At 44.5% G+C, this 24,597-nt stretch overlaps 2 protein-coding genes across 3 annotated transcripts in view; both read left to right on the top strand.

Annotated features, from left to right (window-relative positions):
* Positions 1–17,802: 17,802 nt before the first annotated feature.
* CKS2 (CDC28 protein kinase regulatory subunit 2) lies at positions 17,803–20,984 on the top strand. Its single transcript, XM_066617320.1, has 3 exons — positions 17,803–17,917; positions 20,025–20,152; positions 20,592–20,984. The coding sequence occupies exons 1-3, from the start codon at positions 17,859–17,861 to the stop codon at positions 20,642–20,644; spliced, it is 240 nt and encodes a 79-aa protein (XP_066473417.1). The 5' UTR covers positions 17,803–17,858; the 3' UTR covers positions 20,645–20,984.
* A 1,828-nt stretch (positions 20,985–22,812) lies between these two features.
* SECISBP2 (SECIS binding protein 2) overlaps positions 22,813–24,597 on the top strand; it is a 37,452-nt gene continuing 35,667 nt past the window's right edge. Inside the window, exon 1 of one of the 2 annotated variants that reach the window (XM_066618432.1) lies at positions 22,813–22,914. In XM_066618432.1, coding sequence (XP_066474529.1) covers positions 22,885–22,914 — 30 coding nt within the window. In that variant the 5' untranslated portion in view covers positions 22,813–22,884. The remainder of the gene's footprint in view (positions 22,915–24,597) is intronic. The other variant, XM_066618433.1, reaches the window with a different exon arrangement.

Genomic DNA, 24,597 nt, shown 5'->3' with positions numbered 1-24,597 from the left:
CGATTAAATATGGTTTAATTCAGGTATCAGAATACTCTGTGTCTTTGGGAAGGCGCTTGGCATGCAATTGTATGTTCTCTGCTGCCCTGAGCAACTGCTTTGCATTGCTGGAGAGGAGCTGCAAACGCTGGCTGGCGGAGGACATGCTTGTGGGGAAAGGACGAGGAAGATCTCTGGCAAGGCTGGACAGCATGTTGTACACACGTAGAATCCCTTTTCACCTGCCCTTAGCATGTGAAAACGGATGCAGATGTATATTTCTGCCAGGATTAAGAGCCCAGTCCTAGGTATGTCTGAAGTAAGTCTCGTTCTAGTCAATGGAGCTTACTCCCAGGAAAGTGCCTAGGATTGCAGCCTAAGAGCCCAATCCTATGCATGTCTACTCAGAAGTCCACTTTAGTGAATGGGGCTTACTGTGGATAGGATGGCAGCCTTAGAGTCCAATCCTGTGCCTGTCTACTCTGCCTCTGTTTTGCTCCCCCCTCCTGGAATGCCTCCGAAGGGGAGGGGCCCCTGCAAAAAGGTGCCGGAACTCCGTCCTCCCGCATTCCATTAGAAAAAAAGCCCGGATTACAACCATAAGCAGTTTTTATTAAACCTCTTTCTGAGGAAGTGGAAGGGTCAGAACTTCTTCAGGGCGGGTGTGCTGTCTATGTTAAGTGGTGAGAGTTATCAGCCAGTGCTTGGTTCTTCCTGCCTAATAGCTTAGTAGAGTATGTGTGCTTGTTCTATACATACACATCAGAGAGAGACGGAGAGAGTATGTGTTTTTTTTTTTAACTGAGGCCTTGGGATAGGGGAACATAAAAGCTCTTCTGCTTTCTCCAGCATAATAGACTGCTGTTTGCTGTCTTAGGTAAGTGCATTCCCCACCCCCTTTAACATCCTCTCTCGCCCAAGGTGATGTTGCTGCTTCCTCTCTGTGAGTGGCTTTGAACGTTGCCATAGCAATGTGGACCAGTAGGTGGGAGATTCTCACTGACATTGTAGGTGTTTCCTGTCTTGCTCCCTGTAGATTTGTTATGGGAAAAGGTCCCACCCCAGGGAGGCACAGCCCCATGAATACTCTCTCCCCCTCCCTCCCCCTCCCAAGCTCACTCAGTGGATCTTACCTTCCTTGAAATACACTCCCCCACTCACACCCCCCAGAAATAAATAAAAAACCCTAATCTTTACTTCCCCCACTCAGAGCTAGGGAGAGCTAAGCTACATGTCGTTGTCCCACGAAGCACGTGAATAGCTGCCTCCCATGGTGCTTTAGAGAGCAGGTCCCTTTACACAGGCTCCATGCTTTTTTCATAGCTTTCTTGGAACAGAAAAGAGGAAATTCTGCCTGCTGCCTACCCATCAATTGCTGATGCAAGAACCCTGCCTTTTTTCCTTTGGAAGCCAGCCACCTTGCCTGCTTTTGATTGGAACCCGGGCATGATTGCAGCCTAACTGACTGAGAGCCCAACCCTGCACTCTGCGCGACGGCTTACCACCAGCATGCACTATTGCAACCATGCCATAAGGCATGTTTGCGGGCCATGATGCTGGGCCAGCACCTGTGCTAGCCCGGCGCTGGCCTGCGCAGGGCTAGCGCTGGGCAGGTGCCCAGCCTCCACCACTCAGCGGTTGCATGGACCGCTGAGCAGTGGAAAGGAAAGTGGGGGCATAGGGGGAGGCAGAGAGAAGGTGTTCCAGGGAGGGGGGAGTCAGGTGGAGGGCAGGGAGAGGACAGGGGAGGCATGCCGGGGAGGGAGCAGGGAGGGACGGAGGCAAGACCGGTGGAGCAACTGGGCTCACTGCCAGACACAAAGGCTTTTACCTTGAGCAGCCCCATTGCAAGGCTATAACCAGGGGAAGGGGATGGAAGTCCACTTCTCCCAAGGTGCCACCCGCAGCTGCCTTTGGTGCACAGGATGCGATGGCAGCCATTTTTGGTGCTGCCGCAGCCATGCACCCAGGGAACTCAGGATTGGGCTCTGAGGCAACTCTGCCTGCTGCCTCCCCAGCAATTGCTGACACAGGTACCCTGCCTGTTTTTCATTGGAAGCCAGCCATGATTGCAGCAAATCTGTTGCACATTCTTGCATCAGAATAAAGATGCATAGGATTGTGCTGCTAATCAACTGATTAACTGCATTAGAGGATCAAAACTCTGCTTTGCTCATTCAGTAGCCTTGTGCTGGACTGCAGCATTTCAATATTGCCCCAATGACTGCCATGCATTGCCATGCCATGACATTAGGGAATAAACTGATAACTCATCAGTGGCAGACCACAGACCTTGCATGCAAAAGATTCTTGTTCAACTTCCATCATATTCAGGTCAGGGTATAAATGTCTGGAGAGGCCCTTGCAGGTCAGAGTCAACATTACTGAGCTAAGTAGATAGATGATCTAACTCAGCAGAAGGAAGTTTCCTATGTTCCTTAGATATATTTAATATATCTGAAGCCCAAAAATGACCACTTCTCTTTTTAATGACAAACAGCAATGGAGGCTAGAGCCAGGAAAATGGCATCCCCTCTGAAGCTGATCAGAATCAACTGCTTCATTTTGCTTCATGGCAAGGTCAGCTGTGCATGTGTGTTCTCAGCCTCAGCTCATGTAGAACATGGTAACCTTCAAGCATATGCCACCAGGCGCACATTACAACTGCACATCAGTTGCAGCACTGGCTTCCTGTAAGTGGCCTAAACCCACCATAACAAAAAAAGTGTGCATCCCTATCATGAACAGTAGGATCAACAGAGAGAATATTTTTGGGTCTACCATCCATGCACTGAGACATAATCATACACAGATTGTCACAAGCAGGGCATGAATGTAAGAGCCACTGTTGCTCCTCAGTAACTAGTATTAAGAATCATACTACCTCTGACCCTGAAAGTAGCATGTAGCCACTGTGAGACTGGTTCTCTTCCACATTTCCCAGCATATCTGTGAAGCAGATGACTTACTCAAGGCACTTCTAGATGGGTCCTTTGAAGTGCCTGTAAATTGTGACTTTTCTGCTTTCAGTCACATGTGAAATTGCAACGGAACATTCCTTCCATACTGCAGTAGATATAGTTGGCTTAGAGGCAGAGCCAACTGACCTGCTCCACTTTACCCTCATTTTGCTGTGTTCTGTTGTATCTGGACATGCATCTGGCAAACCAGGCAGAACTATAGTGCTAACCATCTACATGTGATGTCAAAGAGTTGCCAAACCACTCCTCTAAAAAAAGCAGAATTTTCTCCATCGATAATTGTGATGATTTAAACATGAGGAAATACTGTACAGGACAACAGATAGATGATGACATCATGTGAATCTTCCCATACAAAGTGCACAAAGTGCCCATACAGCATGTCCATACAAAGTGTCCGTACAGAGTGAACAAAATGCAGCAAACGCCTCATCAGGAAGTGCAAAGATATGAAAACAGGATTAGGCAGAAGTAAGCCACTAATAAGGAGGATAGAAAGTATGAACCATCATGAAACTGATTTTCACTGTGTAGATCAGCGGTTCCTAAAGTCTTACTTGGACTTTGGGATTGCAGTAAGTCTTGATGGGTCAGGGACTGGGGCAGGGTGCCACAATGGTGCCACAGCAATGAATACTTGCCCAGTGGGCTAGTACCCTAACCTGGGGGATCGTGCTAACTTTGGGGAGGAGCCGGGAGGATTGCAGCCCCCTCTGCATGCTTCCCCAATGCTTGTAATAGCTTCAATCAATGATTGGAGCACACTTCTGGTTTACACTTGAAAACCAGAAGTGTACTTCAGTTGCTGATTGGAGTGATTACAAGCATTAGGGAGGGGCGCAGAGGGGGCTGTGAGCCTCATGGACCCTCCCCAAAGCCAGCACAACCCCCAAGGTAAAGGTACAAGTCCCTGGGACCCTGCAGTGCTGCAATCATAGATAGGCTGCCTCTAAAACCCAGAGATAGAGTCATCGTGACCTGTAACCTGTGGTGAACTTTTCCTCCACAAATTTGTCCAATTCCCTTTTAAAGGCATCTAATCCCCGTGCCATCACAACATTCTGTGGCAAGGAGTTCCACATACTAATTACACACTGGGTAAAGAAATTATTCTCTTGTAATTTATTTTTGTTCACTCAAAACATTAGGAATGGAGGTGGTCAATTAATTAATCTGTGGACTCCTTGATACTGTGGGCCACTCCTTGACACTGTGAGATACAGGAAAATGGACTAGATGGACCCTTGGCCATATCCAGCAGGGCTTTTCTTGTGTTTTTAAATACACTCATTTAAAAATAAAATAAAAATTCAGTGCCATAATTATTCCCCAAGACTGCAATCCGCTGGACATCTTCTTGGAACACTTTCAATTTAGTGACGGTTCCAAATAAATACATATAGGGGTAGCCTGTAGGCAGGGCCTAGGAGAGGGGGGTAAAGGGGGTAATTTGTACCCAAGCCCAGGGTCAAAAGGGGGGCCCAGGAGCTAAAGGAGGGGGCCCAGAAATTTCCTGGGATCTGACACTTTCCTATCTACTCAGACTTGTTGCCTGCATGGGATTCTGGGAACACTACCACAAGCGTGTGGCTGCAGCTACTGGCAAGCCATATATGCTGGTCTGAGAAATGCATACATGACACTTCTTAACACAGTGTCAAATCTAGGAGGAAACTGGCCTGCTACAGTAGCTCTTTGGCTTGTGGATCTCCTTGCCATGAAGGAGTGTATAGGAGCTCAGGGGCACAGCTATGGGGCTACAATTGCTGCAAAAACAAGTGTTAGCATGCACAGGACACTTTGAATTCTACTGTGAGCCTAAATACAATGATGCTAATTTTCTGCATGATTTTCTATATTTAAAATTTTTTAGAGAGATGAGTGTGTTTGGTTTTCTGTAATTCTGTATATAGCTGCTAATGCCACATGGGTGGTCAGACCAGGGCTCCAAAGACTTTTCCAGCTGTCCCTCCCTTCCCCTCTACCCTGTTTTGCCCCCCTGCCCCGATTCTGCTCACCTGTCACCACCCTCTTTTGCTCTGTTTCATCCCTCCCCCTTTGCAAAGGGGCCCAAAAGAAATTCTGTACCCCCTGATAAAATTCCTCTTAGGGGCCCTGCCTGTAGTGTTGATCTATTCTACACTTTTAAGTTGGGCTCCTCAACATTTTCCCAACATGTAAATGGATTTGGTGAGCCCCCCAGTGGAAATTTTCAATTCTACATTATGAGAATGTGTGTAATAAAAAGACACATGCTTAAGCAATACTGAGTTGCTGAGAAGTAGTCTATTTATGTAGGTTATGTTTAATTTTAGACACATTCCGTCTTCTGGAAGTCTGATGCAGCATCCACACAGAAAGCCAGTTTAGAGGCAATCAAACAATACCATCTGTTCCCTCTCCTCTGCCTCTTCACTTATGAAAAAAAATTCTACTTGTAATTTTAAAAAGAACACGAAATATTCATCATCCCCCAATACATATTTTAAGAAAGTGTTGTTAATAATGCTTTCAAAAGTGCAGCATTAAATTTCATTTTGACGAGGATTGTTTCTTTTTCTCTTTTGTTTAACTTTAACCGATGACATTCTACATTTTGCAAAAACCATCAATTGTACAAAGACACACACTGCTACAATTAGAAAATTATCATGCAGTCCTCTGCATATTTTCCCGGGAGTAAGTCCCACTGAACACAGAGGCACTTATATCAGAGTAAGCTTGCATAGGATTGCACTTTAAGGTTGCAATGAGAGTAAGTCCCACTGGATGTTACATGTAGGTAGACATGCAAAGGCTTGCAACTGTTAGTAATGTTCATACAAGTAGCCTGAGCATGTGAACGCACAAGGTTATTCATGCCCTTAGAGTTAGTAATTAGCAATTATAATAATTTCAAGATCAAAAGAAAAAGGCTTATAACACTAATCAGAAAAATTTGAGACAATAAGGCAATGCACTTTGGAGAACATGTGTAGGTACAATTGAGTATCACATTCCATTATCTTCCCTTCTCTTTTTGTCTCCAATTGTTCTATCGTAGGATCTTATGGTGCTGATTGCAGAGCAGTTGCTATGGAAATAATATTCTAGATTCAATTTTCTCAATTTGGTTAAGCCCTAGTAGAGTTTAACAGTGTTTGTTTTCCAGATCTTTCTGGTCCTTGCTCAGCATCTGTTGTTACACTGCAGGTGAGATGCAAAAGCGCATCTGACTGTCACCTGCAGGATCTGTACCAGTTTTTAATGCAAGGGATAATGTAGAAAATTAAATAAATATTTCAGTCAGTGTAGTACAGTATTTATATTTAATCTGGCCATTTCTCTTCTTACAGATAGTACAGCTGAATCAGTCAGATGGCGTTTTAAACCACATCTCACTCAACTTGCTACATGACAACCCCTCCCCACTATAAAGTCCCACTGAGATTTGCATTGATCTCCGGACAAACAACAAGTATACTTATATTTGAAAAAAAAAATAAGAAAAACCAGCAGTAATTTCTGGAAAAAAAAACAAAACCAGAAATACAGCAACTCATATTTATATAATAATAAATAATAAATAATAAAACTTTATTTTTATCCCGCCCTTCTCCCTAACGGGACCCAGGGCGGCTAACAACATATTAAAAAACAATAGAATTTAAAAAACATTAATACAAACAGATAAAAACATTTAAAAACACACTACAGGGCCATAAAAACAGTAGTCAGATTAAAAGAGTAAAAGAGCAGATCACCGAGGAATCAAGCCTGTAAAACTAAAAGATGTATAAAAAAGTTAAGAAGGCCAGAAATCAGAAGGCTTGTTTAAACAAGTGTTTTCAGGCCTCGCCGAAAGCTCTCAAGAGAGGGAGCCATTCTCAAGTCAAGGGGAAGGGAGTTCCATAATGTTGGTGCCACTACCGAGAAGGCCCTATTTCTTGCAGCCACCCCCCGGACCTCCTTGGGTGGCGGCACTTGCAAAAAGGCCTACTCTGATGACCTGAGATGGCGAGCCGGATCGTACGGGAGTAGGTGGTCTCTAAGATATCCTGGCCCAGAGCAGTATAGGGCTTTAAAGGTCAAAACCAGCACCTTGAATTGGGCCCGGAAACGAATGGGCAGCCAATGCAGCCCCCGGAGAAGCGGGCTGACAGAGTCAAACCGCCTGGCTCCGGTGACCACATGGGCTGCCGCATTCTGTACTAATTGTAGTTTCCGAACCGTCTTCAGGGGCAGCCCCACATAGAGCGCGTTACAGTAATCTAACCTCGATGTCACCGTGGCATGGATCACCGTGGCCAGGTCTGCACGATCCAAGTACGGTCGCAGCTGGCGCACCAGCCGAAGCTGAGCAAAGGCCCCCCTAGCCACAGCCGCCACCTGGGAATCCAGGAGCAGCTGCGAATCCAGGAGGACCCCCAAGCTGCAAACCTGCTCCTTCAGAGGGAGTGCAACCCCATTCAGAGCAAGTCGATAATCCAGCACCTGCATAGACCTATTGTGCCAGAGTTCCTGGACTGCAGTATTTCATAGTAAAATCTAGCAAACACAACAACGTTCCTAAAATGTCTTCAAAGCTACCTGGAGGATCAGTGAATGTATAACTCAACTCTACTTTAGCCTTTGCACAACCCTCTTATGTGTTCTGATTCGAAGACAACAGCTTGATGTCCAGCCCATCTGTAAAGCAGGGTCAGAATTAACAGACCTGCTGCAGGGAGCTACTATTTTAGTGACGTCTCCAGAGGCAGCATCAGGGGTTAAACAGGTCTGATAGCCCATGCCTATCAGTGGTCCCATTTGGCTGGACTGACTCCTAAGCCTTCAGTGCTGGTGGCAGTAATAGCACCTTATATACCATCAGGAGACAGGTGAGGGGGCCCAATATAGAGGGGGTCACCAAGGCCCCCAGCAGCATGGCACCAGTACTGTCATCCCTACCAATTTAAAGAAAACTCTGACTAGCCTGGTGCTCCAGGTGAACAGCAAAGACGGTGCAAAGCCTTCAGAAATGAAAATAATGGTGGAGGGACATTGCTGCAAGAGGAGTGGTGTAGTTTTACTTTTATTGTTGCTAGATTTGAGTTTCTGCACTAGACTGGGCCAACAGGGGACTGTTCTAATAATCATAATAATTAAAAACAGTGAACCTTCAATAGTTATCAGCAATAAAGAACAAGTTAATCATGGCAATCAGTATAGACCAATGCCCTATTGCAATGGTTCTCAAAGTCCTACTTGGACATTGAGAACCCTGTATTTTGGGGGGCAGCGATGGCACCGCAGTGATTGCGCTGCCAACATGAACAAGAAGCTTGTTAACATATATGGAGGTAGCACCAGCCATCTGCATAGTACAGAGGGCTTGCAGCCCCCTCTGTGGGCCTCCTAACAGTTTAGAAAGGCTCCTTGCTGCAATTGCAACCCACTTCAGGGTTCATGATTGCAACCTGAATCACTGATTGCAATCTGAGCTGCCTGCAGCCTCTTCCTGATCCTATCAAGGCTCCTCCTTTCACTCAACATCACAATGCATTCTCTTCTTGGTCGAAATGCATTCTGTGGTGGCATAGAGTGAAAGGAGAAGCCTCAGTGTAACCAGGAAGAGGTTGCAGTTAGCTAGGAAGATTGCCTGCAGCCCTGAAAATGCAGCAGTTTGGTTGTGCTATGGTAAAGAGCTATTTTTAGCATTTTCCTGCACTTTCCCTTTCTTTTTAAAGGGTATCCCGGTATCTGCGGAACCCTTGTTCACTGAAACCCAAGATACCGGGCTACGCCTATATTCAGTAATGACATTGCCTCAGAATTTGGACTTGATAAATATGCCACACTAGCACTGAACAGGGAAAAGATCACTCAGCAAGATGAAATCAGGACGCCATGAAATAACATCAGAGGCCTTGACTTTGAAAAGCACTACAAATATCTTGGAATTTTGGAAGCGGAGAACATCAAGCTCAATCAAATTAAAAAATACAACTTAATGTTACTGATGAGTTTAAAAGGTTTTATGAGCATAGTTAAAAGGGGGTAATAGAGCAACTAATACGTGAGCTGTCCCAGTTCCAGCTATACTGGAACTAATATGCCAGCTGTCCCAGTATACTATACTGCTGGCTTTATTAGTTGGACACAGGCAGAATTGGGAGCAATCGACTGAAAGACCCAGAAGATCATGACAATGCACCGTTCTTTATACCCTAGAAGTGATGTTGATATAATTTACCTACACACACAAAAAATCAGGTGGGAGGGGTATTTTAAAAGCTAACCAAACTGCTGGGGAAGAAAAACAAATGCTGAATGATAACATGAAGAAGAGCAAACAAAGACTACTGGCCAAAGTGTCTAGAGGTGATCTATTGAAAGTGACAGAAATCAAAGAAGACTACAAAAGGGCTAAGGTTCAAAAACACCTAGAAAACAGGAAAGGAAAACAACTTCATGGGCAATATTTGAAAGATATTGGCAAGAAGATTGATAAAGAAAACACCTGGAAATGGCTTCAGAATGGATACTTGAAAGAAGTAATGGAAGGTCACATCCTAGCTGCACAGGAACAGGTACCTGAAGCAAACATTAAAACAAAGATTCAGAAGACCAGTGACAACACCAAATGTCGACTTTATAAGATGAAAGATGAAACCGTCAACCATCTGATCAGTGCCTGTAGCAAGTTCACCCAAACTGATTAAGGGTGCAATCCTAACCCCCTATGTCAGTACTTTCCAGCTCTGATGTAAGGGAACAAACATTCCCATACTTTGAGGAGGCCTCCATGAGTGACATCCAACTGTAGGATGAAGCACACGTCCCAATGGCACCGCTATGCCAGTGCTAGAAAGCACTGACCTGAGGGGTTAGGATTGTGCCCTAAAAAGAACAACATAATAGAGCATCAGCTACAATTCACTGGAATCTTCGCAATCAATTCAAATTACCTTCAGACCGAAACTCATGAGAACATAAACTTGACAGTCACTGAGAACAATCAAGCAAAGATTCTTTGGGACTTCAGATTACAGATGAACATCTAGAACACCAGATATAACAATAGTTGACAAAGAAAAATCAAGTTTTCGTCATCAATACTACAATCCCTGGAGACAGCAGAAGTAAAGACAAAGAACATGAGAAGATCACAAAATATCAGGACCTGCAAGAACTTGGGCATCTCTGGGAGAAGGTCAGTAGTGTGCCAGTTGTCATTTGAGCCCTCCAAGCAATCCCTAGAAGTCTGAAGAAACATTTTACGTTTTTGGCCTTAAGCAAATTACACCAGCTCAAGTCCAAAAAACAACATTGCTCAGAATCGCAAGAATCTTATGGTAATATCTCTGTGATTCTCAGGATGTCTGCTAGATCCCAAATTGTAGAACATAACCCATCTAGCATACTTGCTTGGGCTGTATTGAAGTATAATAATAATTTTTAAATCTCCAAACGACATGTAAGAGAAAGGAGTTGGAAATACCCAATATGCACTTGTGCTACTTGTATGACCACATTTCAAGCAGCAATGGATGTGCTTTCAGTAACATTTTTCTCAAATTCAAGGTGATTCATCCCAATGCTGTGTGCAAATAGTTCCTTCTCTAATCCAACAGCTGGGCAGCCTTTTCAAAATTGCTTTCTCTTTGCTGATGGTCTTGGGGGGGGGGAGTTCAATCCCACTGTACTTTTCTGTCCCCACTAAACAGCTGACTGATGGGATTTGAGCTACTTTAAAGAGGTTCCATGCAAGCAGCCCAGACTTTGCTGTGCACATGCCTTTGGACTGGAGCTATTGAACTTTGTATAATGAGAAACTAAGTTAAACTGAGATAATCTATAATTGCCACTTTAGGGCACAATTCTAACCCACTTTCCAGCACTGACATAAGGGCAATGCAGCTCCAAGGTTAGGGGACAAACATTCCCTTACTTTGAGGAGGCCTCCATGAGTACCACCCAACTGCATGATGCAGCACATGTCACATTGGCACACCTATGCCAGTGCTGGAAAGTGGGTTAGGATTTGGGTCTTAGAAAAAGATTTGGACTATGGTTAAAATGGTCATCATAGTGTGCACACGGAGGTAAAAGCTTGTTCTTCTGGATCCTAAAGAAGATGAAATGCCAGGAAATGGAGAACTATGGAATCTTAACTTGGCCATATTTCAAACTAATTTAAAATATAGTTTCATTTTTAAAGATATGATGCTAGTCAGTTTACCTCTCTTGACATCAGCACTAACGGAAGACGTTACAAAATGGACATTCTGATGATAAAAATAAGGCCAAAAAAATTACTTTAAAAAAACTGGAAAGAGCTGTTGCATGCATATGGCACTATAAAAATAACAGGAATCATGATTATGTGTCATTGACACATATTAGGAATGTGAATCACACTCAGAGATACTTCACCAACTGGCAATGGCTTTTGCAGTTGTGACTCAGTGGAGAAAGTACAGTACAAAAGGTCCTTTTAGCTGTGATCCTACTACCCTCTTTCAAGAAACTTATATTAATGTTCTCTGTCAAATTCTACTATAGATATAACCACCATAAAATTACAAAGCAACTTCCGATTCCCAAAACATTTTATAGAATTGGGGGGGAAAAACCATGGGTAAGGGGTAAAAAAACCAAAATCCCACAGTGTAGACCAGTGATTTTCAACCATTTTTATCTCGCGGCACACTAAAATGGTCAAGGCACACCATCAGCTTTTTGACAATTGACAAGTCACACTGTGCTGTCAACAGGGGCTCACATCCCCCCAATGGTCCTACTGATAAATTACCCTCTCCCAAATTCCTGCGGCACACCTGGGGACCATTTGTGGCACACCAGTGTGTCACAGCACAGTGGTTGAAAATGGCTGGTGTAGACCACAGATGGGAAGTGTTCTGCCCTCTCTATGCTGCCAAAGAGTTTTTGTCTATACAAATTAATGTCCCATTAAAAAAAATGTTCTTGAACTTTTTCACCCATGTGGCTGCTCTTGAGCATCAGTTAAACAGAATTGGAAATGGTCCAGAATGGAAGAGAACCTGAGCCCATTCAACAGCACAATTTGAATCCGCAGTCAATCTTCTGGACTGAAAATCTAGATTCCTGGATTAAGCAATAGTTGCCTTGGGCAATAACATGAGTGGTGGACTACTGCCAGAAATGAAGAAGCTCCTTTGTTTAAACAGTGCCTTAAAAAAAAGTCCTGGATAAACCTGAATTATTTTTGCTCAATATTACCTTAGATATTATAGATGTGTATTTAAATGATGTATTTAAAGAAATGGTGTATCTAAAGAAAATGATGTGTATTTAGTTATTATGATTTGACTGCAACGAGGATTTTATATGCTAGAAACTGGAAGGGCTCTAAAATCCCAATGAAAGATGAATTAATAGAGAAAGTAATGGTGGAAATGGACAGACTTTCAGAGATTTTGGATCAACAGTGAAAATCGACACAGATTGAGCAATGGAAACCTTGTTATGCTTGGTTGAAAATGAAGTTGTAGAAATATAAGATAGAGCACTCAGATAACTGTACTATATATATAATATATATGGTATGATAGATGAATGATAAATGATATTAAGAGGTGAATATAGAAGAGGAAATTGATTAGGAGATATGTAATGATTTATTAGTTATAGTGATATATGATTTCCTGCACCCTCCAATAGTGTGTTTGTGTAGCTTAGTGTGATATGTGTTTTGTGTTATGTGTGTTTGTTTATATTTGTTTCTGAAAAATAATAATTTAATTTTAAAAAAGTTCTGGTTCAGGAAAACCAGAAGGCAAGAGCATCATAAGAAAGAACCTGAAGGGTGGCAGTGGCAGCTGCAGATCACTCAGAGTGGAGGACACTCCAAATCTACCACCTCTTGCCCCGCTACCATTCACCACTGACAGAAGCCACATTACTGCAGTGACAAACAGAATTGCAACTATAAGATATTAGGAGTCTTGAAGCAGGGACTCTGGCAGTAGAGCTCCCACTTGATTTCTGCTGCACTGCAGCACCGTACTTACAAGGGCTGGAGCTGGTACTGCAGCCATTTAGCTTGAGGACCCAACAGGAGACTAGCTGGCTCTATTTAACAGTTGCTCTGAGCTCAAGTCACCCATCTAAGCAACTTTTCTGCCAGGTAGCAACGAATGCAAATTACCTAGCGCCAGTAATCATCCTGGTCTCACATAGAACGTGTTACAGTAATCCAATCTAGAAGTCACTAGAGCAGTGGTTCTCAAACTCTTTAGCACCGGGACTCACTTTTTAGAATGACAAACTGTTGGGACCCACCGGAAGTGATGTCATTAATCTGGAAGTGATGTCATGGCCAGAAGTGACATCATCAAGCAGGAAAATTTTTGACAATCCTAGGCTGCAATGCCATCCAAACTTACCCAGGAGTAAGCCCTATTGACTATCATTGTTAAAAGCATTTACACAGTAGCCTATTAAAAGTACAGATCTATAACATTTCCCCAAATGCAATCACATACCATGGTAGCATCAAGTCTAATATATTAAAAATAAAAGTGAAATGAATGGGGACCCACCTGAAATTGGCTCGTGACCCATCTAGTGGATCCTGAACCACAGTTTGAGAAACACTGCACTAGGGTATGGACCATCTTGGTCACGTCCGATCAACTCAAGTGCAGCTGTAGCTGGCACACCATCTGAAGCTGGGCAAACACACCCTTCGCCACTGCTGCAAACTGCCTCTCCAGGGAAAGCTGTGAGTCCAGGAGCACCCCCAAATTGCGCAACCACTTCTGCAGGGGAGAGCAACCCCATTCATAGCAGGTAGATGACTCAGTACCTGCATTGAGGATTTCCTGACTAGAAGGATCGCTTTTCTGGATTCAACCTATTGGCCCTCATCCAGACCCCAATGTCCTCCAGACATTGCTCTAGGACTCTCACAGCCTCCCTGAAATTGTATACATAACTTGCAGCCCTATTGTATCCTCCACCCCCCCCCCTCCATGCAGCTCTGCCAAAAAGGCTTGTGCAGCATACTGCAGACGGGGGGAGTCTGTCCTGGAGGTCTCCTTGGCATAAGGGAACATTGGGGGGGTAAGCCCCCAAGGCCCAGACAGATCTATTTGGACCTGCACCACAGAAATAACTGGCTCAAGTCTGCATGACCTGGGTCAGGGGAGCGGGGTTTGATTTGGCAGATGCTGCTGCCACTGAAACCACTCTCTACTCAGACCCAATTCAGGATAGGATAGTCAGGCATCCAAAGTCCAGCTGAAATGTCTGCATGACTTCCTCTTTGCCAACGATGCAGCTGTCACTGCCCACTCTACCAAAGATCTTCAGCAGCTCATGGGTCATTTTAGCAAGGCCTGCCAAGACTTTGGACTTTCTTCAACCTGAAGAACGCCTGCATTGGCTTGGTCATGTCATGAGAATGGGCAATGGCCGGATCCCAAAGGATCTCCTCTATGGAGAACTCATGCAGGGAAAGCGCTCTACAGGTAGACCACAGCTGCAAGAGGGATCTGAAGGCCTTAGGAATGGACCTCAACAGATGGGAAACCTTGGCCTCTGAGCATCCCGCTTGGAGGCTGTGCAGCATGGCCTCTCCCAGTTTGAAGAGGCACTTGCCCAACAGACTGAGGCAAAGAAGGAAAGCCTACAGCCAAGGAGACACACCAGGGACAGACTACATTTGCTCCCAGTGTGGAAGGGATTGTTACTCCTGAATTGGCCTCTTCAGCCACACTAGACGCTGTTCCAGAACCACTTTTCAGAGCACGATACTGTAGTCTCCCAAGACTGAAGGATGCCAATGATGGAGTCAGGCATCAACATTTGAGAACAGTGTTTCTCAAACTGTGTGTTGGGACCCACTTGGGTGGGTCATGAGCCCATTTCAGGTGGGTCCCCATTCATGTCAATATTTTATTTTTAATATATTAGACTTCATGCTATCATGGCATGTAACTACCTTGGGAAAATGTTACAGACCTGTGCTTTTAACAGGCTACTCTGTATGTTTTTAACAATGATAGTTTAACTCCTGGGAAAGTGTGGGTAGCATTGCAGCCTGGGACAGTTAAAAATTTTCCTGCTTGATGATGTCACTTCTGGTCATGACATCATTTCCGGTGGGTCCTGACACATTATCATTCTACAGAGTGGGTCCCAGTGCTAAAAGTGTGAGAACCACTATAGAACATGCAGAAGACAATCTCTCAGTGGTTCTGATTGATATAGTATTTGGGGTGGCAAATGGCTGGCTTAGGGCCCAATCCTATCCAACTTTCCAGCACTGGTGCAGCTGCAATGCAGCCCCAAGGTAAAGGAACAAATGTTCTCATACCTTGAGGAGACCTCTGTGACTGCCCCCCCCACTGAAGGATGCAGTGCACGCCCCATTGGCACGGTTGCACTGGCACTGGAAAATTGGATAAGATTGGGCCCTTAGAGTCCAGATTTATTTGTTGAGGTCCTCATCAGGCTGCATCTGCACAAATTTGAATAAAAAAAAACTAGAGATGCCCCCTCCCCCCCAAAAAAACAGAACTTGGAAGTTGGGTTCTAAAATCTGCCTTAAGCCTTGTGAAGCAACTTCCATCAACTTGCATTCTCATTTTAGAACAGATACTTTTAGTCATTGTTCATTGGTTACTTGAAATTACAGTAGAACCTCTTTAAGTTGACCACCTAAGGGACTGGAGGAATTGGTCAACATAGGGAGGTGGTCAACATACGGAGGAGGGGAAGGCATTTAAATATTATCATGTTTAGCTCCCAGGACAACAAATGCAAGGCCAAGTTATTATTTAGATTGGATTTTTAAAAAGTTTGATTGCAAATATAAATGAGAATTGATCCTCTTGTGATGTTTACTATTTATATCATCTATACCTATATCAAGAGACAGAATAAACAGCCCACAATCAGTGTTTGAAAAACCCCTGAAAATTCATAAGCTTAAAAAAAAATTATAAGTAAAAAAAAAATACTTGGTTTCATAGCAGACAGGCAGACCAGTGCTATCCCTTACCAGCCCATAGCATGTAGCATGTTACATAACCCCAACAGCTAAACAAAACAACAACAACACTTTTTTACTTCGGCTGCCTGCCCTCCACTGGGTCTCCTCAGATTCACTAAATGCCAGAAGGTGTTTGATACGGTCCCTCACTAAAAGCTGTTGAGAAAACTCCACAGTCATGGAATAAGAGGACAGGTCCTCTCATAGATTGGGAACTGGTTGAGGACCAGGAAACAGAGAGTGGGTGTCAATGGGCAATTGACAAAAAAGGTGGAGAGAGGTGGATAGTGGAGTGCCTCAAGGATCTGTCCTGGGACTGGTGCTTTTCAACATCTTCATAAATGACCTGGAAACAGGGATAAGCAGGGAGGTGGACAAGTTTGTGGATGACGCTAAGCTTTTCTGAGTGGTGAAGACCAGAAGCGATTGTGAAGTGCTCCGGAAGGATCTCTCCAAACCGGGAGAATAGGCAGCAAAATAGCAGTTGTGTTTCAATATAAGTGTAAAGTAACTGGTGATGGGAACCAAAGTGAAAGGACAGTGGCTTCACTATGCACAAGCAACCTCATGTCCCTCACAACTTGGTACATGTCCAGGTACAATCGGCAGCCGGCGCAGGTTTGTCGGCTATGTGCAGTGTGCCCACTTATAAAAACCCTTTCGCACACGTGCTAGCTGGCATTGGGGAGGGATTGTCGTGTGGCTTCTTGCTTTTCCAAGATGGGACGAACCAGACAAAACACAGGTCCACAGTATCGCATTCAGTGGGCAACTTACGGAGGGTAAATTAATACTCTGTGCAATGGTCAAAATGGTCAAGATACAACTTATGGAGGTGGTCGATATAGAGAGGTTGGTCTCCCATAGTGTAGATGCAGTGTCTGTCCATACTGTGAAAATTAGGTCAAGGAGGTGGTCATTAAAGACAGGTGGTCAACTTTGGAGGTTCTACTGTATTTCAAAAATGTATGTCCCATGCTTCAATGTAAAACACTGAGCGAGGGCAACCCATGTGCTGGGTGGGGAGGCAGGTGAGGCAGAGCCTCCCCACCGAGTCTTTCAAGAAGCACTGCTGCCGTGTGAGGCTCCCAAAGACCCCCAACTCCCACACTCTGCACTCCCTTCCTGCTTGCTATGTGCATGGGTTGAGGGTGCCTGGGCACTTCACAGGGTGGCGGCACTTTTCAAAGGACTGCAGTGGAGAGGCTCTGCCTCACCTGCCCCCCCACTCACCACCTATCTCTGCTATACAGTACTCAGTCCTCCTCTCACTGCACTGTCCACATGAAACCAAAGCACCCACCCTTAATAGTCCTGCAACTACTGCGTAGTCAAAAAACTTTCCCTGTTGCCAAAGCAACTGTCCTTCTCTGCACCTTCTTTTTCCTATTAACTATTGTAAGTATTAGCTTTTTTCTTTGAAACACACACACTTAAGCCACTTCTACCCAACGTTGCATATACGCAACAAAGATCCAAAGTGCACACACCCCTGAGGGCTGGGCAGAAATGGCTCAAGGCATACAGTCCTTGCAATCACTCAGCACCACCCCAACGCGCATGCGCTGGAGGCTCCGCTTCTGATTGGCGGGACAACCCGGGAGCAGAGCGAGCCGGAGATCGAATCTGCAAACCGCGTACCCCGCCCAACGCGCATGCGCTGAACACTTACCCCCTGATTGGTGGGGCAGGCTGGGAGGGGAGCCAATGGCCGCGCTCTGCGCCACGTGACAGCGCGCGCGCCCCGATTAGCCCGCCTCGTCCTCCAATCAGCGTCGAGTTCTTGGATTCAAATTGGGTAGGGCGGGTGGGGGGGAGGTGTTGACTGTAGGCAAGTCGGTTAACCGGCAACTGTGGTTTCCTGAGGCGGAGGAAGGGTAGAGGCGGCCTTCGTCATGGCGCACAAGCAGATCTATTACTCGGACAAGTACTTCGACGAGAACTACGAGTACCGGTACGAGGGGGGAGGGGCGCGGTTACCACCCGCCCCAGGCTCCTCGCTCCCTGTGGGCCTGACGGTGGGGAGCCTCCTCCGGGTGTGAGGCGGCGGCAGCAGCAGCAGCAGCAGCCAGGGCTGGAGACAAAGAGCCGGGAGGGGCGGCGGCCGGAGAAGGGCTGCTCGTGAAAGCCGCGGGGGCGAGCCGGGCACGCCGGTCGGAAGACTTCAGGAGGAGCTGTTACTGCCTTTCCATGTCGTGGCTCCTGCGTTGGGAGGGCGAGCCGAGCGGCTGCTGCTGCTTCTTGGCTCCACAAGCTCCGGGGGCCCCCCTCGTTTCTCTCTTGGGAGCTCCCAGTGGTGTGTCTGCCCCGTCCGCCGCCTTCTACCAGGGGCGGCTCCAGTAGACCTGGGCTCCTGGCTGAGTGTGTTCCTCCGCGGCTGAGCCTCCCACCTGGGCTCCCGTTTCAGCCAGTCTCCCCCCAAGGGCCGTTCCCTGCTCCTGATCTTGCTCCAGGGCCTGGCAGGCGCCTTCCCTTCTGGCGGGACAGTTTGGGGCAGGGTGACCAGATGTCCTCTTTTTCCAGCCTGCCTGTCCTGGAAAAGACCTTCAGTGTCCTCCTTTTCCCTGTGAGGGTCCCTGCAGGCAGTGCTTAGCTTTCTTGTAATGTATATTTATACATGATATAGTTCTGAATTTAATAAGTAGTCTAGTATTTAAATTAACCTAGTGTCTATTAATTAAATTAATAATTAGTTAATTTAACGTAAGTCTAGTGTTTAAATTAACCACATGAAATCAATATAGCAGTGGTTCTCATACATTTAGCACCAGGACCCACTTTTCTAGAATGAGAATCTGTCAGGACCCACCAGAAGTGATGTCAAGCAGGAAAAATTTTAACAATCCTAGGCTGCAATCTTACCCAGGAGTAAGCCCCGTTTACTATCCTTGTTAAAAGGATTTATACATAATAGCTTGTTAAAAGTACAGGTCTGTAACATGTCCCTAAATGCAGTCACATACCATGGTAGCATCAAGTCTAATATATTCAAAACAAAATAATGAAATGAATGGGCACCCACCTGAAATTGGCTTGCAACCCACCTAGTGGTTCCTGATCCACAGTTTGAGAAGCACTGAATGCCTTTAGGTTTTATTTTGTCATGTCCTACATTTTTGGGGTGCCTTGATATTTGATTTTCTCTGTAAACCGCTTTGTGAACTTTTTGTTGAAAAGTGGTATATAAATACTGTTGTTGTCCTCTTTTGCAGTAATGACATCTGGTCACCCTGGTTTGGGAGGGCACATACACATGGCTCCCTTGGATCTGCCCCTGCCTCCTACTTAAAGCCTCACAACAGCCCTGTGTTCCTGAGACTGAGAAATACAATGGCTGAGCACTGGGGCCAGTTTCTTGAATGGGGATTTGCAGCTGGGCCTGTTGGTGGAAGCTTAACACTATTTGCAGGTTCAGCTACGAGTTACTACTTTGGTACTCCTCCTGATGCAGGAGATACTTTATAGGGAGGAATGATTTTGTTTCTTGAGAGTTAAGTAGCTCTGAATCTTAGTATTGATTGATCTGTCTTGCAGGTTGCAACCTGACTATGACCTGCAACTTATTTAGCTGTGGCCAAATGAGCAGGTTTTTCTTTAAATTTCTCTGGAGGGAGGCATATTGCACTGTAAACCACCATTAGTTCATAAGCCTTGTATCCAGAGTTCATTTGTTAATGTAGCAAGCTTAGATGTGTTTGTAGTCTGTGGAGTAAACTAAAATTTTGATCTTGACAGTTGTCTGAATATTGACACCATTAGTCCTAGACTTGCAGCCATTTGCTGTAGTTTCATTGTGTTACCTGCTGCATTTGTGCTGATGGGTTGTAACTACAAAGATGCCTCAAGGTGACAAACAAGATGATAAAACAAAATACAAATCCATTAAATTTGGGTTATTCAAGTACAAACCTTGGGCTGAAGTCCAAATAACTTGAATAAAGTTGATAAATGTTCAAGCACACTTCTCAAGTGCAGTGGAGTCTTGCAGAGTTATTTACCAACCTTGCAGAGTTGTTTGGCTACAAAAATGTGACCTACCATAACTTTCTATTCCCTGCTAGGCATGTGATGTTACCAAGGGAGCTCTCAAAGCAAGTACCCAAAACTCATTTAATGTCTGAAGAAGAGTGGAGAAGACTTGGTGTTCAGCAGAGTCTTGGCTGGGTCCACTATATGATTCATGAACCAGGTGAAAACCATTGTTTGCAGCAAAACCTTCTGGAATCTCTTAGAGCTTTTATTTCAGTGGAAATTGGGATAGTAATTTGGTACAAACAGAATGGTGTTTCTCAAAGTGTGCTCCTAGGAGTCCTAGGGCTCCCTAAAACCCTTTCAAGGGTTCCACATAAGTGGCCACCATCTCCATGCATGTGGTAGGACTCCCTGAGACTAGGCATATGCCTTCAGGGCTCCAGTATCCATTAAGAGTGTAAAGAGCTCCAGATACCAATAAGTTTTGATAACTGCTAATCTATCCCTAAATTTTGTAAGGATAGATCTGCCAGTGCAACTCCTAAAATTCTGAAAATCTTGTCTGAAAGAGTTAAGTTCTACTTTATTATAGGTAATTAGTCTTTCTTGCTTGACAAAGCAGGCCTATAAACAAATCTCCATATTTCTCTTCACAGAACCTCACATTCTCCTTTTTAGAAGACCACTTCCGAAAGACCAGCAGAAATGAATAACTTTAAAATCTTCTGGAACTTTATGTATATATGTTGGTAGTATTCAGTGAATACTTGAAAAAAATGTACAAATGTCATTACCTGTGCATGAGCTGTATTATTCACAGCAACAGAGCTCAGTAAAATGCGAACAAGTTGGCTGCTATGGTCTTGAGAGAACTTTCATTTGCTGTTAACAAGTGCCTATTGATTCTGTCAAGTGTGTTCAAATAAAGTTTGAGATGTAATTGTGTTCACTAGGTCATCAAATCTTTACAGATCTAGAGCTTTTGTTCTTAGCATTGTACCTTCTTACAGCTGTTACAAACCAGAGGATGAGTTGCTCTAACTGTTGAAATGGGTCTGATGAAATAAACCTGTTTTTAATGCTAAGTCTTTGTATGCATTTCATGGCCTTGATGCAGAAGTAAATATAGGCTAACTGCTAACAATTGTTATATTGATCTTACATTGTATAAACAACTGTTTTTACCACTTGTAAACTGGTACTTGTGACTTGTAAGTCCTAACTGCTGAAGATTCATGGAATTGGGTAGACATACAGCCCAGCTGAAATGCTATCTATATTAAGACCTTGGGTGCAAGAATAACTTTTGTAACAGAATGATCTAGATTATGGTCTGAGCTGCCTGAACTTCTCAGATGAGCAGTGATATCTGAAGAAGTGCCTAGATAAACTTCCTGGGAACCTTGTACATGTTTTCAATCATCTGAGAAAGGAAAGTGGCACATGTTTTCATTGTGGCACATGCCTGCTGCAAACTTGTACCAAAGTGTGCAGGCAGGGTCATTCCATTAAACATGATGGCTCCTTACCAGTTCTTCATAGCTGGAAAGAACCCTTCTAAATTATAGGTACTGTAATTTATCATACATTGCTTTAATCTGAGTTATTAAAATATGTGCTGTTAAATTAGAATGTCAGTGAAAGGGAACTTCTAAGGTGACAGTTAAATCACAAAGTTCTTTAATCAGATGAGTTGGCTCTATTACTATTGTAATGAACATATGTCTCCAAAATTTGTTATCTATCCTGTATAAATTCTGCAAATTTAGCTGGTTTGCTTATTTTTCTTATATAACTTTCACTGTTTCATTTGTACTTCATAAAGTTTTGATTTTGCTCATCAGAGGGAGGAGCTACATCTTATTCACCTAGCCCTATGGCTGCAGAGATGAAATGTATAGGCTATGCTTGTTTACAAGTATATGTTGGCAACCCTAAAGAGTAGAAACTAAAGACTGAAAGCTGAGTTGAATTCTGAACCAGAAATGCATTCCGTGTGTTTGCTGTGTACCCCTGGAGTCACTGAATACACTCAGCCCTGTTCAAGAGTACCTTAACCTCAATGCAGAAATGATAGAATGGCCTTTTAAGAAAAACTGAATTGTATTTTTGCAAAGACTAGAGATGGATTTTAAGGAAACAATTGATTATGACATGAATGCAGTTGAAATGATGTGTGTTGGATTTAAACTTATTGGAATAACATGCTTATTGAACACTGAAATCCATGCACGTTTTTGAAATAACCATCCAGTTTCCTGCATGCTCCTGCAAGTCATGCAGTCAAAGACCTGCCCTTTATCACTTCCTTGGCATTTTTGCTCTCTCAGCTGTTGACATCTTCAGCCTTCCTCCTCAACCTTTTGCCCCTCCCATCTTGAGCAAGCAGAAGTTGCCACTCATCAGCGAAAGTGTTATATGACTTTCCCCCAAACCTCTCCTAGTCACAGACTCTTGTGTATTAGAGCTACATGCTGCTGCTCAGAAATACGACCCTTGTGTAAGGCCAGCGGTGCCTGTACTGTACATGTGCTAAGCAGAAACTGAGGTCATGTTAGGCTACATAAGAGTAGGCTTAAAATAGTCAACTAGAAGCAAAAAAATGAAAACTAATTTCCTGTTGTCGAAGACAGGTTTGTCAGCTGTGTCTGCGCTGCCCTGCAGCCGGGGAGCGGGCTTTGTGACGGCAGAAGAGCCAGAGGCGAGCTTGCCCAAGTCTTGCAGCTGCTTACTGGGTGCTCCCTCGCCCCAAAGCCCGAAGCCCCGCGCGGCTCTTCCCTCGGCGTCACGGCGGCCGTCACATGATGGAAGCGCCGCCGTCGATTGGTGACGACGCAGGCGCCTCGCACGTCGTTCCTGCCCGGCCTTTGTGCGCGCCGGGGGTGGTTCGGAGGGAGCCGCCGTTGGAGGCGCCTCGGCCTTCTTCGCGCCCCCACCTCAAGCCCCGCGATGAGTTCCGAGCGGGAGGCGGGCAGCGAGGTAAGGAGGCAGCGGCGCTGGGCTGGGAAGGGGGAGAGACCCCCGGCCCCGTCAGCCTCCCGGCCCGCCGCGGGCTACGCAGCCCCTGGGGGGAAGCGGGCTGGCGGGCGCTCTCTGCCCCGCGTAGCCCCTCCAGAGCTCTGCTCTGCTCTTCCCGCATACAGTGTGGGTGTGTATGTCTGTACACACTGCATGTGTATGTCTGTGTATAGGCATGCACATACACTGTGTGTATATACACACTGTATGTATGTGTACACACACACACACACACACTGTGTATGTAGACGCATGCACACACTTTGTGTGTGTGTGTATATATATGTATATATACACAGACACACACTTTGCGTGTATATGTATGTATGTACTTACCCTATTTGTGTGTGTGCGCGCGCACACACACTATGTTTGTGTGTGTAAATAACACAGGTCTGCAAAAAAAAATTTTTGGACAGCTGTTTTGGTTTTGTTGACTGATTCTTATGTTTTTTGGTGCGCTGAATCCAAAAATGATAGCAGTTTTGTCCTGGGACGTCAGGTTTTCGAACAAACGGGTGGTCATCGTTTTAAAAAATCTCTTAACGCAAATATTTTATTTACATGAAAAATATTAACTCATTTGCACAGGTGACAACAAAATTAACACCACACTCAAAGTAGATTGCTTGTGAAATCGTCTTTGTTTAAACTCTAAACTTCTTTTTGAGCTTTTCCTCTTGTAGGTGGCTTCCAGATGATCCCTATACAACATCCAGCAGTAGTCAGCCATCATCGTTACACCCCATTTCCCTTGATACCTTCTTTCCATTTCTTTTATATCTTGATGGAAACGTTCTCCCTGCTCTTCACTCACTGCTCCCAAATTTTCAGGAAAATAGTCAAGGTGTGAGTTGAGAATATGGACTTTTAAGCTCATGGAGCAACCAAGCTTGTGGAACGCTTTCAACATTGTTTCCACCATTTCCTTGTAATTTGGGTCCTTTTGGTTTCCCAAAAAGTTATTTATGACCACAGTAAAGGCAACCCACGCTTCTTTTTGAGTTGGAGTCATTGAACTGATGAATTCTTTGTCGGATATGAGTTTTCTAATATCCGGGCCAACAAAAAACCCCTCTTTCAGTTTTGCCTCTGTTAAACCTGGAAACTTGGATCCCAAGTACTTGAAGCATTTGCTATCTTTGGGAAGTGCCTTAACAAATTGCTTCATTAATCCTAATTTTATATGGAGTGGTGGTAATAAAACCTTCTCAGGGGGTACCAATGTATCTCTGAGAACATTTTTTTCACCAACAACTAGACTTCTTGGTGGCCAATTTTTTTGCTTCCAGTGATTTTGTCGGTCTCTACTGTCCTATAAACATAGAAAACAAGGGTATTTGGTGTAGCCAGCCTGTTATCCCAGCAGCATACACAATACTTTTAAATCCCCACATACCAACCAGTTTTGGTTTTGATAACCCACTTTCTTGAGTACCAACTCCAAGTTCTCATAAGTCTCCTTCAAGTATACCGAATGAGCAACAGGAATGGATGCATAACGGCCACCATTGTGAAGTAAAACTGCTTTTAAGCTTCTTTTGGAAGAGTCAATGAAAAGCCTCCATTCAGAAGAATCATACTGAATGTGGAACTGAGCCATCAACCCCTCTAAATCAGAGCAAAACACCAAATTGCCCTCAT

This window comes from Tiliqua scincoides, chromosome 2 (genome assembly GCF_035046505.1).
Source record: "Tiliqua scincoides isolate rTilSci1 chromosome 2, rTilSci1.hap2, whole genome shotgun sequence".
Taxonomy (NCBI): Eukaryota; Metazoa; Chordata; class Lepidosauria; order Squamata; family Scincidae; genus Tiliqua; species Tiliqua scincoides.
This window is presented reverse-complemented; position numbering and strand designations above follow the sequence as displayed.